Below are 15,374 nucleotides of genomic sequence, written 5' to 3'. Positions count from 1 at the left end.
AGGCACATTTAAGATATGAATAGGGTGTGAGGCTGTGACCTGGCTCAGGAACTAAGTATTTATCATTACAAAAGACTGGCCAGGCTCCCCAGGTAACCTGCCAGACAATGCACTCAGATTTCTGCTGTAGACCGCCCTTTCTGTGATGTAGGTATGATGTTTCTGGGGGTGGTCTTGATCTACAGGGTGGCAATTTCAAAAGTCTATATAAGGGCAGGCACACTTTTGTTCTGGTTTCCTCCTCCCTCCTGCGTGTGGTGAGTGAGGACCCTGTTGCAACAGATCAATAAAGATCAGGCTTACTAGCTGCTTTGCTTCTCAATATTCTCTGGTTGGCCTTTGTTATTTTCTCCTACCAGTAGGGAACCTACGTAAGGACTCTATATGGGCTCTTGGATACCCCATAAGGGAAAAGGGCAGATATTTGTTTACAACAGTTCTCAAAGCAGCCAACCATTCCAGTTCCTCCTTCCTGCCCCCCTACCCATTGCTGGAGTAGCGTTTAATGTTTAATAGACTATTGTATTTTAATATTTTGTTGGAAGCCGCCCAAAGTGGCTGGGGAAACCCAGGCAGATGGGCAGGGTATAAATAAATTATTATTAGTAGTAGTAGTAGTATTAGTATTATTATTATTTCAGCTGCCATTCCTGCATGCCAGGGGGGGTTGGGCTGGATGAGCCCTGGGGACCCCAAACCCTACAATTCTGTTATTTTGCCGCCTGCCCAAAGCAATGTTGTTTCGCCATAGAGGGCTCATCTGATTCCATGTTGGTCAGCTGCTCTGCGTTTTATAACCTCACGGTTTCACGGCGTTTTAGTGATTTCGTTGTACGCTGCCATGCTTTTTTGTTTTTCGCTGTAAGAATTCTGAGGTCTCAAATATAAATTAAACGTTCGTAAATGTACAAGGTAAACACATACATAGGTATATGAACCGTGTGTCTGAAATAGCAATCCTGAAGTCCTTTTGACTCTCCCAAACCATTTTGACTCTCAAATATTTCTCTGCAAGGAGGAAGGAAAGGGGAAAACGTCTCCGTTGTCTTTTGCTTACCTGTCTGAAGGGCTTATTTGTGTCTGAATAGGGTGAGCCTTTGACCTGGATTCAGGAAGTAAAGTATTAACCATCACAAAAGAATGGTCAGGCTGCCCAGGTAAAGCAATCAGGGACCATTATCAGGTATCCTGGCAGACAGGATTTCCACTGTAGACCGTCTCCTTCTGTGATGTTTTGGGGTGGTCTTGGGCTACAGGGTGGGCAATTTCAAGAGTCTATATAAAGGCTTGCACACTATTGTTCAGGGTTCTTCTCCCTCCTGTGTGTGACGAGTGGGGACCTTGTTGCCACAGTTTAATAAAGATCAGGCTTACTAGATGCTTTGCTTCTCAATATTCTCTGCTTGGCCTCTGTTATTTTCTCCCACCAATAGGGAACCCACTTAAGGACTCTTCACGGGCTCTTGGATACCCCATAAGGGAAAAGGAGTAGGTTTTTTTTCTTATAACATTATTTTTAATGACAGTTTATAAATATTCTTCTGAATAAATACAATAAAGTCAACTGACCCATGTCTGGGAGCAGCACTCTGAAGAAAGGCAAACAAACATTCCTTTCGGAAAACAATCTCATCATGCTTTATTTGCTTTTGTAAAAGATACAGTTGATTTCCTGTATAACCGTAGGTTTGTTTATTTTCATTTATCAAACAGAACTTGGCTGTAAAATTTAAAAAAAGCAGTTTATTTAGGTTCATAACTTGCAGATTTTCTGCCCTTGAGGCCAGGGTCTCAGACCTGCCTCATCTCAGTTATCCTGTCTTCACAACAAGGTATATTTTCTGTTTTATGTATTAAGGGGGATGAGGCAAAGTCAGGTCTCTGCCTAATCCTGAATGCACAGGATCGCGTTGGTCTTGTGTGAACCTTACCTAGTTGGAAAAAAATAAAACAAACTTTTTTAAAAAACCAGAAGCCTTTTTATTAGGAATTATAGGTACCGATATACTAAAGGAGCAGAAAGGACTTTTTATGTATGGGACAACAGCCGCTCGGATGCTACTAGCCCAGAGATGGAAAGAAGAAAGAGTCGCTAACTCAGGAAACAAGAACTTTTAATAAAAATGGGGGGGAAATTACAAGCACAGGACCTTAAGGTCCATGAATAATCATAGTTTAGAGGAAGTCAAATTATCTTCCACCAGGGCCTTCTCAGTGGTGGCTCCGACCTGGTGGAATGCTCTGTCCCAGGAGACCAGGGCCCTGCAGGATTTAACCTCCTTCCGCTGGGCCTGTAAGACAGAGCTATTCCGCCTGGCCTTTAATTTGAATTCAGCCCGATCTTTTATTCCTCTTCCTTCCCTTTTTATGAAGATCACCCGCTCTGAGACCCCACAGCTAATTCTCCCCTGGCCTCCTCGCTGGCCCAAGTAGGACCAATTCAGCCAGCTAGCCCTGGGGATTCTCTAATTTATTTTTGATTTTTGAATGTTATTGTTATTTGTGTTTTTATATTGTATTTTATGCTGCTTTTATAATTAAGTGTTTTAAATTTGTTGTTAGCTGCCCTCAGCCTGGTTTTTGAACCGGGAAGGGCAGGGCGGGGTATAAATAAAAATTTATTATTATTATTATTATTATTATTATTAATAATAATAATATTTAGGAGACCACTGCAAGCAGATGGAAACACTAGCAGGGTTTTAATTTCACTTGTAGCATAACAATTACCATGGATAATATGGATTGATATAAAATATAGATTATGGAATAATATATAACTTTATAAAAGTTGAGAACGAGATCCACGGAGGGTGGGGGAAGTCGTGAGATTCAGAGTAATCTCTCTATATATGGAGATGTATTTGGCTTGTTTAAATTTTGTATTTGAAATGATTTTCAAAAAAGAAAGCATAAATACAACTAGAAAAGAAATCGCTTGTGTGGAACTCTCTGTTTCAGAGTGACAGAACCGGGTTTTTTGGAGGGGACCTTCCTGTTTCCTCTATTTATTTATTTTTAAAGATTCTTTATTACAAAACAATTTACACAGAACATAAACAAAGCGACAAACAACATAAACAGACCATAGACACAGACTAACAACACCTCATTTGACATTACACACCCTTTAACTTCCAATTCACCTCATTGCGCTTTTTATACCTTACTAGTCTATAGGCAACTTCATTTTTATTATTCTTTCCCGTTAATTATCAGTAGAAATTTTCACTTCATAATTCCCTTAAACTCCAAGATTCAGTCCTAATCTGTCAGGAGGTTTGTGTCGTTACAGTACTTTTAAAGATATTCTTTAAATGTTATCCAATCTTTACTAAATTTCCGGCCGGAATTTCCTCCCAGTCATCCTTGCAAGTTCCGAATATTCTATCGCCTTTGCTTGCCAACCAGTTTTTGTGGAGATGACATCGCTTTTCCAATTTTTTTGCTATTAAAATCCTTGCCGCTGCGGCTGCATACATAAAGAGGCTTCTGTGGGGGGTTTTTTGGTAGATCAGTGGACAGAACACCTAACAAAAAGGCTTCAGGGTTTTTTCTTCCGAAACGAGAATTTGAAGATCGTTTTGAGTTCCTGGTATATTATGTCCCAAAATTCTCTTCCCTTGGTGCAGTACCACCACATGTGCGTAAAAGGCACCAACTTCCCTCCCGTTTCCTCTAGAGGCCCAGCTCCATCTCACACATCCAAGGGAACCGGCGAGAGCAGTGGTTGTCGTTCCAAAGGCCGCTGGAATAAGCCTGGACACAGTCCTCTCCGCCTCCCAGTCCGTGGCCGTACCAGTGGTCCGGCTGCCCTTCAGCCCAGTCCCTAAAACAACAGAACCAAAAAAATCCATCATTTGCAGTGTTCTTGAAAGGAGGGGTGGGGAAGACATTTAATGTGTCACTGATGTTACGATATACGATATACAGTGGTGCCTGGCAAGGCGAAATTACCGTGTTTTTCACTCTATAAGACGCACCAGACCACAAGACGCACTTAGTTTTTGGAGGAGAAAAACAAGGAAAAAAATAATCTGAATCCCAGAAGCCAGAACAGCAAGAGGGATCGCTGCGCAGTGAAAGCAGAAATCCCTCTCGCTGTTCTGGCTTCTGGGATAGCTGCGCAGCCTGCGTTCGCTCCATAAGACACACACACATTTTCCCTTACTTTTTAGGAGGGGAAAAGTGAGTCTTATAGAGCAAAAAATACGGTAATTCGTTCCGCGAGTTTTTTTCGTCTTGCGATTTTTTCGTCTTGCGAAGCACGGACTTTGGAAAAGCTTCAAAAATCACCAAAGTCTTCAAAAACCTCAAAAAAGGCTACCACACTGCGTGCTATGAGTTGCTCCTCGAAGTGAACGCACGGTTTTAAGAAAAAGGAAACAAACTTGCAAGACGTTTTCGTCTTGCGAAGCAAGCCCATAGGGAAATCCGTCTTGCGAAGCAACTCAAAAAACGAAAAACTCTTTCGTTTTGTGAGTTTTTCGTCTTTCGAGGCATTCGTCTTGCAAGGTACCACTGTACGATATACGATACCTTTATTGTCATTGTCCCATACAGGACAATGAAATTGAAAAACTACATAAAACATTCAAAAACCCCTAAAAACTCTGAAACCCCATTTCAAAATACACTATACTATACTATACTATACTATACTATACTATACTATACTATACTATACTATAAAACACACTATACTATAGAGATGTTGTACTCCGATTTAGGTATTAAAAGGTAAAGGATCTCTGTGTGGGAATGTTCAGGAAGGCAGGAGAGGATATATTGTTTATTACTCTCCTTCCTAACTTGCGCTAGGGACGCGGGTGGCGCTGTGGGTTAAACCACAGAGCCTAAGGCTTGCCGATCAGAAGGTTGGCAGTTCGAATCCCCGCAACGGAGTGAGCTCCCGTTGCTCGGTCCCTGCTCCTGCCAACCTAGCAGTTCAAAAGCACGTCAAAGTGTAAGTAGATAAATAGGTATCACTCCGGCGGGAAGGTAAACGGCGTTTCTGTGTGCTGCTCTGGTTCGCCAGAAGCGGTTTAGTCATGCTGGCCACATGACCCGGAAGCTGTATGCCGGCTCCCTCGGCCAGTAAAGCGAGATGAGCGCCACAACCCCAGAGTCGGCCACGACTGGACCTAATGGTCAGGGGTCCCTTTACCTTTACCTTAACTTGTGCTAGCAAGTTCTTTCACTTAGCAGAGTTTTACAGTCCCACTTGGACTACTGCAATGCGCTCTACGTGGGGCTACCTTTGAAGGTGACCCGGAAACTACAACTAATCCAGACTGCAGCAGCCAAACTGGGGACTGGGAGCGGCCGCCAAGACCACATAACACCAATCCTGAAAGACCTACATTGGCTCCCAGTATGTTTCCGAGCACAATTCAAAGTGTTGGTGCTGACCTTGAAAGCCCTAAATGGCCTCAAAGACCCAGTATCCTTGAAGGAGCATCTCCTCCCCCACCGTTCTGCCCGGACACTGAGGTCCAGCTCCAAGGGCCTTCTTGCAGTTCCCTCATTGCGAGAAGCAAAGTTACAGGAAACCAGACAAAGGGCCTTCTCGGTGGTGGCACCTGCCCTGTGGAACGCCCTCCCATCAGATGTCAAAGAGATAAACAACTACTTTACATTCAGAAGGCATCTGAACGCTGCCTCTTGTGACAGAGCGTTCCACTAAGTCGGGGCCACAGCTGAAAAGGCCCTGGCTCTAGTTAAGGCCAGTCTAACCTCCCTGTGGCCCAGGACCTCCAAGATGTTTTTAGCTGAAGGCCATAAGGTCCTCCGTGGGACATACCAGGAGAGGCGGCCCCATAGGTACGAGACTTCACCCCCAAAAGTACACAACTACATTTTCTCCCGAGACAGAAGGATTCCGGCATTAATTATTAGTGCCAAAACAGTCTAAGCAGCTTATGAGCGTGAGAATAAATTACACGGGCGTTAAAAATCTCCGCACTCAGAATTTAAACACACAATGCAAATTGCCTTTCTTGTAACACTCTGTAAAAGTGAGATATAGTCTTCTTTCTTTCTTTCTTTCTTTCTTTCTTTCTTTCTTTCTTTCTTTCTGAACATAAGCTGGGAACATAAGCTGAGCCCTGAGGCAGGATGATGAGGATAATGTGAGTTAGGGCAGAGGGCTGGAGTCTGACTGGGAGAGAGGGGCGGTGGTTTGTGGGGAACTGCGCTGGCCAGGAGGCAAGAATCAGGGGTTGGGGGAAGCTTGAGAGCAGGAGGGTGGAGGGATCGGAAAAAGAGGCAGGCCAGGAAAGTGGAATGAAAAGAAAAGAGCCAGAGGTGGAATGAAAAGAAAAGAGCAAAGGACTTTTCCAGGAGGGCATCATCTCTGTCTGCATGCATGCAGCCCGCCAGGGGAAAGTATTTAAATTGGCAGAATGGGAATCGTCCCCTGTTGCTGCAACTTTGCCATAAAGCACAGAGCTGGGAATAGCCACCATATGCTAGACTGCTGTGCTGCAGAAGTGACTTTAATAATAATAATAATAAATAAATAATAATAATAATAATAATAATTTATTATTTGTACCCAGCCCCTCTAGGCGGCTTCCAACAAAGATTAAAAATTGAATGTTATCTTTCACGTTTCCGAGCACAATTCAAAGTGTTGCTGCTGACCTTGAAAGCCCTAAACGGCCTCAAAGGCCCAGTAGACCTGAAGGAGCGTCTCCACCCCCATCGTTCTGCCCGGACACTGAGGTCCAGCTCCGAGGGCCTTCTGGCGGTTCCCTCACTGTGAGAAGCCAAGTTACAGCGAACCAGGCAGAGGACCTTCTCGGTGGTGGCACCCGCCCTGTGGAACACCCTCTCACCAGATGTCAAAGAGAAAAATAACTACCAAACTTTTAGAAGACATCTGAAGGCAGCCCTGTTTAGGGAAGCTTTTAATGTTTGATGCATTACTGTATTTTAATATTTTGTTGGAAGCCGACCAGAGTGGCTGGGGAGGCCCAGCCAGATGGGCGGGGTATAAATAATATATTATTATTATTATTATTATTATTATTATTATTATTATTATTGGCACTTCCTCCCAGAGTCTTGCTGGTCAAGCCTAGTGTTTCTTTTATTAATCAGAGTCCAATCCTTCCATGCTTTTGGGATGCAACAGGGGATTTTTTTAGCTGCGATGACAGCACTGCAGAGAGTGGGGTGGAGTGGGAAACAGCCACGTCTGTGCATGGGGCACCAAACTCACTCTTGCTGGAGCATGTATGAAGTCCCGTCCACCCACTTCCAGACTCCCGTGACGTCCGTGAGGCCGATCCATATGTCACCGGACCTCCAGCGCTGATTCACGAATCTCTGAAGCGGGGGGGGGGGGGGAGAGAGAAACGTCGCTGCGTGTCAAGGAGCAAGCAGCCAATAAATCACACCGTTCAAAGTCGGAGTTAACCCTTTATTAACGAGAACAGGGCCGGATTTCGGTTTGGCGAGGCCCTAAGCCACTGAAGGTAATGGGGCCCTTTCTATGTCCAGCCGTCCTTTGCCAACAACAAATTGTCGCTGTTTTTTTGTGTTGAATATATGCCATATGGTCATTTATGGACCTCATAGGTATCTCAAGCCATTTGAACATGCAGAATGTAGGCACCCTATATATAGAAAGGAGCAAACCTGTGATATTTTAGGGAGCAGGCTAGCAGGCGGGGCCCATGACTTACATCATAAGAGAATGAAAGGTAAAGATAAAGGTACCCCTGACCGTTAGGTCCAGTCGCGGACGACTCCATTGGCTTTTGCTTACCTGTGTTAAGGGCTTATTTGTGTCTGAATAGGGTGAGCCTGTGGCCTAGATTCAGGGATTAAAGCATTAACCATCACAAAAGAATAGCCAGGCTGCCCAGGTGAAGCAATCAGGGACCATTATCAGGTATCCTGGCAGACAGGATTTCCGCTGTAGACCGCCTCCTTCTGTGATATAGGTATGATGTTTTGGGCTACAGGGCGGACAATTTAAAATGTCTATATAAGGGCAGGCACACCTTTGTTCGGGGTCCTCCTCCTTCTCCTGCGTGTGAGGGGAGCACCCTGTTGCAACAGATCAATAAAGATCAGGCTTACTAGGTGCTTTGCTTCTCAATATTCTCTGCTTGGCCTCTGTTCTTTTCTCCGACCGAAGGAGAACCTGCAAAGGACTCTATAAGGGCTCTTGTGTCCCCCATTAGGGAATAAGGGCAGGTTTTTGTTTATTACAATAGGAAAAGAAACCTTCGGGTAAAGGGTTGTTCGGTGAGGTGGGGGGAATTTATCTAAGTGAGAGCGGGCCCAACGGCAAAGAGGAAAAAGTGCCGTCGCGCCCATCTCAGGGACTGGCACATCTCCAGGCACACCGAAGGATCTGACTCCCTTTGCCACCCACCACCCCACCCTGGGAGAGGCCTCCAAACCCCACCCCACCACCACCACCTACTTTCTCTTTCGGCGAGTTGATGATCACCAGGTGAGCCTCTTTCTTCTCGCAGTCCAGCTTGGCCTGGTTCCAAGAAGCTGTGTCCTGAGACATCCAATAGCAGCTCTCCTCAAAATTCTTCCAGCCTTTTGGGCAGCACCCGGTTTTGCTCCCTATAGCGGACGGTGGAGGGGAGAGGAAAGGTTTGAGGAGTGGTTACCTGCTTGCAAGAGCTGCACCCATAACCCCCCATCTCTGTGGGAGGGGGTGTTGTAAATAAAAATATGCCCTTTTCCCTTATGGGGTATCCAAGAGCCCATATAGAGTCCTTACATCGGTTCCCTATTGGTAGGAGAAGATAACAGAGGCCAACCAGAGAATATTGAAAAGCAAAGCAGCTAGTAAGCTTGATCTTTATTGATCTGTTGCAACAGGGTGCTCCCCTCACACGCAGGAGAGGAGGAGGACCCCCAAAATTGCTGTGCAAGGGCTTATAAAGACTTTTGAAATTCCCATCCTGTAGATCAAGACCACCCCCAGAAACATTATGCATTCATCACAGAAGGGGTGTAACCTAAGACCACCCCTCAGATAAGGCGGATCTAAAACAGAACATTTGCATGTTGTTTTCTCCTGTCGCTTTGTTTATTTCCTGTCTGGCAGGTTACTTGATTGGATTTCTTGGGGAGCCTGGCCAGTCTTTTGTAATGATAAGGCTCACACCCTTATTCAAACACAGATTAAGACAGGATTTGTGAAGGAAGAGACAATGGGGAGGCTTTTCCATTTTGACCGTGCAGAGAAACATTTGCTCAGTTTAGGAATCAAAATGGTTCCAGGTTGGCTTTCCTGTGCTGATCTATGTACGTGTGGTTATGAACGTTGCCATATATCTAAGACCATAAAATTCCTATCACAGGGGGAAATGTTTTCGGCACCATTATAAGAAAAAACTGCTCCTTTCCCCCTTATGGGGTATCCAAGAGCCTGTATAGCATGGGTAGGCAAACTAAGGCCCCGGGGGCAGGATCCGGCCCAATCGCCTTCTCAATCCGGCCCACGGACGGTCCAGGAATCAGTGTGTTTTTACATGAGTAGAATGTGTCCTTTTATTTAAAGGAGATGAAATAAATGTGTGATCTCTTACCGTTGCTTCTCATCTCGACTAGCTCACAGCGGAAAGCTCTCGAGTCTTGCTTTAAGGTGTCCAACTGGCCTTCGACTTGTTTCTTAACTGGAAGAAAAGACAGACGATAAAGGAGCGTACAGTGGTGCCTCGCAAGACGAAAATAATCCGTTCCGCGAGTCTCTTCGTCTAGCGGTGCTTTCGTCTTGCGAAGCATCCCTATTAGCGGATTAGCGGATTAGCGCTATTAGCAGCTTAGCGGCTTAGAAAAAGTGGGGGAAAAGGAAAAAAACTCGCAAGACTCGCAAGATGTTTTCGTCTTGCGAAGCAAGCCCATAGGGAAATTCGTCTTGCGAAGCGCCTCGAAAAACGGAAAACCCTTTCGTCTAGCGGGTTTTTCATCTTGCGAGGCATTCGTCTTGCGGAGCACCACTGTATTGCAAAGGGAGCGAGGCTGGACACTTTCTTCCTGGCCAAATCCTGAGCACGCTGAGGAAACCAGCGTCCTACCCAGGGGAGTCTTAAGCATATGCAGTGCCGGGGTGTGGTGCTTGTAAACAAAAATTTGTCCTTTTTCCCTTATGGGATACCCAAGAGCCCATATAGAGTCCTTACGTAGGTTCCCTATTGGTAGGAGAAAATAGCAGAGGCCAACCAGAGAATATTGAGAAGCAAAGCAGCTGGTAAGCCTGATCTTTATTGATCTGTTGCAACAGGGTGCTCCCCTCACATGCAGGAAAGGAGGAGGAACCCAGAACAATATGGACATTTTAATTCCCTGCCCTGGAGCTCTAGACCACCCCTCCATACATCATACATATATCCCAGAAGGGGTGTAACCTAAGACCACCCCCCAGATACATTATACCTACATCACAGAAAAGGCGGTCTACAGCAGAAATCTGAGTGACTTGTTTATCTGCCAGGTTACCTGTTTAATGGTCACTTGATTGGATTGCCTGGGGAGCCTGGCCAGTCTTTTGAAATGATAAATACTTAGTTCCTGAGCCAGGTCACAGGCTCACACCCTATTCATATCTTAAATGTGCCCTTAAGACAGGATTTGTGAAGGAAAAAGACAACGGGGAGGTTTCCCACTTTGACCTTGAAGAAATAATTGAGGTCAATTTGTTCAGGACTTTTTTTTCTGTGGGGTTTTCAGACATGTGGTTTATATATTTATGTGCGTGTTTGCTTGGTACATTTATGAACATGTATTACATATCTATGGGGACGCGGGTCACTCTGTGGGTTAAACCACAGAGCCTAGGCCTTGCCGATCAGAAGGTCGGCGGTTCGAATCCCCGCAACGGGGTGAGCTCCCGTTGCTCGGTCCCTGCTCCTGCCAACCTAGCAGTTCGAAAGCACGTCAAAGTGCAAGTAGTCGGCTTTGAAGTCGGCACGGAAGTTGGCCGGTGGTTGGAAGCTGCATTCCGTGAGTCTAGCCTGATGCCGGAAAGCAGAGGGAGTTTTTGCCTGCTTCCGAGAGGCAAGAGAGCTGCTGAGAGACAGAGCTAAACGCTGAGAGCAGCTGAAATCGTTCTTCCACGGAAGGGAGAGCCGGAGCAGCTGGGCCGTTTCTCCACGGACAGGAGCCGGAATCAGCTGGTACAGAGTGAGTACAGCTTGTGGGGCACCTTGGGAGAACGGGAGAAGATGGCAGAGAGCCAGGATATACCGGTGGAAAAGCTCACTTTAAAAGGTTGGGCAACCTGGAGCAAAAGAATAAGGGGCTGGTTCCTGGTCCATGGGCTTTGGGAAGCAAGCCAGAGGGAGCCACTAGCACCCCTTAGCTGGGAAGATGGCCAGCAGAAAATGCGACAAGAGCTGGATATGCTCAGAGCATGCGTTCATGCATCGCTGAGGCCTCATTTGGAGGGTGTACAGTCAGCAAGGGCTGCCTGGGATGTGCTGAAGGGCTTGTGTGAAGCTTCAGCAGAAGGCCAGAGCCCTGGAGACGCTGGACTGGCAGGCCCATTTCCCGATGTATCGGCCTCTAGGAGCGCTGGTGAGCAGATCGGGGGGGTGAAGAGTTCCAAAGGCCAAAGATTTCTGCACAGCGTGATGTTCTTTCAGAATGTCTCTCTGATCCAGAGGACAGTTCTGTTGAGGAGGAAGGAGAGGCTGAGTCTGCTGATGACAATCAGGTCACTGACCAAGGTCAGGATCAGGATGGGGCGTCTCCACGAGTTGTTAGAAAAGGACAGCCCAAGAGTGAGCCTAGTTCTCCTGTGAGTGTAATGGAGAGGATTCGAAGACGCTTTAAGTCAGAGGGGGAATCCCGTGATGCAGAGGACACACCTGCTGGTGACAGTGAGCCAGAGGAAACACCAGAGTTTGTGCCCAGGCGATCCAGTCGCACAACCAAAGGTATTCCACCTGAGAGGTACCAGGCCACAGGTGCGTGGGTAAGTTTCGCACAGTGCGATTCTGAGAGTTGTGAGGTGATTCCACAGATGCCTAACAGGTACTCCAAGGGAGGGCACAAGGCATTGGGGAAGGGATTGATCTCACAGGGTGTTGCTGAAGATGTTCCACAGGTCTTGTCAGAAAGCAACGCAAGGGGGTGTGTGAGAGTTCAGAACTTAACTGGTTAAGTGTTCTGAGCTGTGCGTCACTTTCTGACGTCAGCTTTGGAAGCTGGGAGGAGTCTGGGAGGAGTCTGTTCTCTCTGTGTTTGAGAGAGACGGACATGTTCTCTCTGTGTGTTTGAGAGAGAGCCATGGCTGCAAGCAGTGATGGACAGTTTTTCTGAGAAATGTTCCAATAAAGAGCTGTAAATAGACGAACCTGTCTGTGTATGCTTGCATGGAGAAAAGGAGAAAAAGACTGCTTTACACCGCTGTATGCTACTCTGCTAAGCCGTGGCCAAAGAGACAGCAGAATTTGTTGCGCAGCACGGAAGGAAGTGTGCTGGACGCTGTAAACGACTGATTGGGATCGTAAAGCTATCAGAGGCCACGGCTCAACGATCGAGCTCCAAAGATCGTTATCTCTCAGAGATCAATAGGTACTACTCCGGTGGGAAGGTAAACGGCATTTCCGTGCTCTGCTCTGGTTCACCAGAAGCAGCTTAGTCATGCTGGCCACATGACCCGGAAGCTGTACGCCAGCTTCCTCGGCCAGTAAAACGAGATGAGCGCCGCAACCCCAGAGTCGTCCGCGACTGGACCTAATGTTCAGGGGTCCATTTACCTTTATTACATATCTAAAACCTTAAAATTCTTATCACAGCGGCAACTGAGCAAAGCTCATGTGAGCAGCGTGCGCTGGACGCTAATCCCAGGTGCGCAGGAGCTGCAGTGCTCTGACGGGCTCGGCTCGGCAGCAGCTGTTGACTCTTCCCAATCCCAGACTCCAAATCTCGCCCCCGGACTCCCAGCCTGGCACCTCTGAGAGCCCGGCGCTCAGGTGCCCCGCACCCCTAGCACCTATGGGTAAGGCGGCCCTAGCCCCACCAAACTCCCAAGCTAGCACAGCGGAACCGGAGGTCTCTCGGCGAGATCCAAAGCCAGAGCGGCTCAGGTTCAGCAAAGGACACTTTGCTTTTCCCAGCAGCACAGCTCAGGTCTTGCAAAGCGTCCATTTGCCAGGCCCAAGGTCTGAGCTCCTGTGTGTTTTCTCTTCCCAGTGTGGTTCAGAGCGGTGGACTCGTAATCTGGTGAACCGGGTTCGCTTCCCCGCTCCTCCACCTGCAGCTGCTGGGTGACCTTGGGCCAGTCACACATCTCTGAAGTCTCTCAGCCCCACTCACCTCACAGAGTGTTTGTTGTGGGGGAGGAAGGGAAAGGAGATTGTTAGCCGCTTTGAGACTCCTTAAGGGTATCAAATCCAAACTCTTCTTCCAGCCCCTGGCCAACCAGATTACAATGAGGAGAGGCAGGACTGAGAGGTGGAGATATGCTTCAGAGGTCCAGACTATGGGGAGCTCCGAAAAATCAACAATTATAATTTGGATTATCATTTGGTCTTTTTTTATTTTAATTAGATTATGACTGGATAGATTAAGTGGATGCTTTTTATTGGAAAATTAATTAAAATGATTTTTTTTAAAAAAAGGAGATGGGGGGGGGACTCGCACCCACACCACATATTGCATGCTCATTCACGGGGCCACCCACCTTTCTCCATCTTCGAAACCTGGTCGTTCATCGTTTTCTCCAGCATGGCCAGTTTCGTTCTGGTGCCGTTCCCTGGAATCGGAAACACGGCGGCGATGTGAAAAACTGCTTCCTGTTTGCGCTTCTTCTTCTTTCCTCCTCCCTCCCCAATCCTCTTTCCTTGTGTGTCGCGTCCTTCAGATTGGACGCTGAAGCACAGAGACGACCTTTGGAAGCTGCTCTGGGAGAGTTTTTGGTGGCTGACATGCAGGGCGAAAGGGCTTTGGTTGTGGGAAGGCAGCAGACCAATAAAAGGATGCCCACTGTCTCTGTGTAGTCTGCTCTAACCACTGGGTCTCAGCACCTCCTCCTGCTCCTCCCATCCCTTCACTTACTCTTCTCTTGGATGCTGCTGAGCCCGGCTTTCACCGTCAGGTTCAAACTCTTGAGAGCCTCCTTCGCCGCCCCTTGATCTCCGCTGAAACGAGCCCCTGGTGAGAAGCAGGTGAAGAGCAAAATTTGAACTCGGCTCTTTCCCTTTCACACACGCTCACCCCTTCTTTCTTGGCACGGACGCTTGGCGCACGCTCGTCTCCTGCTTGACACAATCCCCTCACCCCGGTTTACAAACATAAGAATTGCAGAATCATAGAATTAGAATTAGACATCATGCGAAAGGCTGGGCTGGATGAATCTCTAGCCGGAATTAAGATTGCCGGAAGAAATATCAACAACCTCAGATATGCAGATGGCACAACCTTGATGGCAGAAAGTGAGGAGGAATTAAAGAACCTTTTAATGAGGGTGAAAGAGGAGAGCGCAAAATATAGTCTGACGCTCAACATCAAAAAAACGAAGATCGTGGCCACTGGTCCCATCACCTCCTGGCAAATAGAAGGGGAAGAAATGGAGGCAGTGAGAGATTTTACTTTCTTGGGCTCCATGATCACTGCAGGTGGTGACAGCAGCCACAAAATTAAAAGACGCCTGCTTCTTGGGAGAAAAGCAATGACAAACATAGACAGCATCTTAAAAAGCAGAGACATCACTTTGCCAACAAAGGTCCGTATAGTTAAAGCTCTGGTTTTCCCAGGAGTGATGTATGGAAGTGAGAGCTGGACTATAAAGAAGGCTGATCGCCGAAGAATGGATGCTTTTGAATTCTGGTGCTGGAGGAGACTCTTGAGAGTCCCATGGACTGCAAGAAGATCAAACCTCTCCATTCTGAAGGAAATCAGCCCTGAGTGCTCACTGGGAGGACAGATCCTGAAGCTGAGGCTCCAAGACTTTGGCCTCCTCATGAGAAGAGAAGACTCCCTGGAAAAGACCCTGATGCTGGGAAAGATGGAGGGCGCAAGGAGAAGGGGACGACGGAGGACGAGATGGTGGGACAGTGCTCTCGAAGCGACCAGCATGAGTTTGACCAAACTGCGGGAGGCAGTGGAAGACAGGAGGGCCTGGCGTGCTCAGTGACCTATATTAAAGTGGTTAGAGGGAATCCTTCTCCCTGTTTCTAGACAGGTAGCTTGCTGCAGACGCATTTCTTTATTTTATTTTATATGCCCTGCCCTTCCAACCTCCCAAGACTTTTATTAAAATTTTATTACTGGAAAAGGGGAAAAAAACCGCAGGTGGCGGCAATTCAATTAAGAGGACGATGTGTGCAAGATAAGCTGTTTTGGGGCCCTTGGAACAGTGATGATAAAACCACCGTCTTGGCAAGGCTAAG

General features: G+C 47.0%; 1 protein-coding gene across 3 annotated transcripts in view; it reads right to left on the bottom strand.

Moving 5' to 3' along the window:
- Positions 1-2,863: 2,863 nt before the first annotated feature.
- The window catches only part of LOC309326786 (asialoglycoprotein receptor 1-like), a 40,324-nt gene continuing 27,813 nt past the window's right edge, over positions 2,864-15,374 (bottom strand). For all 3 annotated transcript variants that reach the window (XM_081835798.1, XM_081835800.1, XM_081835799.1), the window contains 6 exons: positions 14,041-14,136; positions 13,667-13,738; positions 9,567-9,653; positions 8,441-8,592; positions 7,226-7,332; positions 2,864-3,829 (listed from right to left, as the gene is read on the bottom strand). In XM_081835798.1, the coding sequence (XP_081691924.1) occupies positions 3,679-3,829; positions 7,226-7,332; positions 8,441-8,592; positions 9,567-9,653; positions 13,667-13,738; positions 14,041-14,136 (665 nt within the window). In that variant the 3' untranslated portion in view covers positions 2,864-3,678. The remainder of the gene's footprint in view (positions 3,830-7,225; positions 7,333-8,440; positions 8,593-9,566; positions 9,654-13,666; positions 13,739-14,040; positions 14,137-15,374) is intronic.

This window comes from Podarcis erhardii (genome assembly GCF_964252035.2).
Source record: "Podarcis erhardii genome assembly, chromosome: 13".
In the NCBI taxonomy this organism is placed as follows: domain Eukaryota; kingdom Metazoa; phylum Chordata; class Lepidosauria; order Squamata; family Lacertidae; genus Podarcis; species Podarcis erhardii.
The sequence above is the reverse complement of the archived record's forward strand: the minus strand, read 5'-3'. Positions and strand labels throughout refer to the sequence as shown.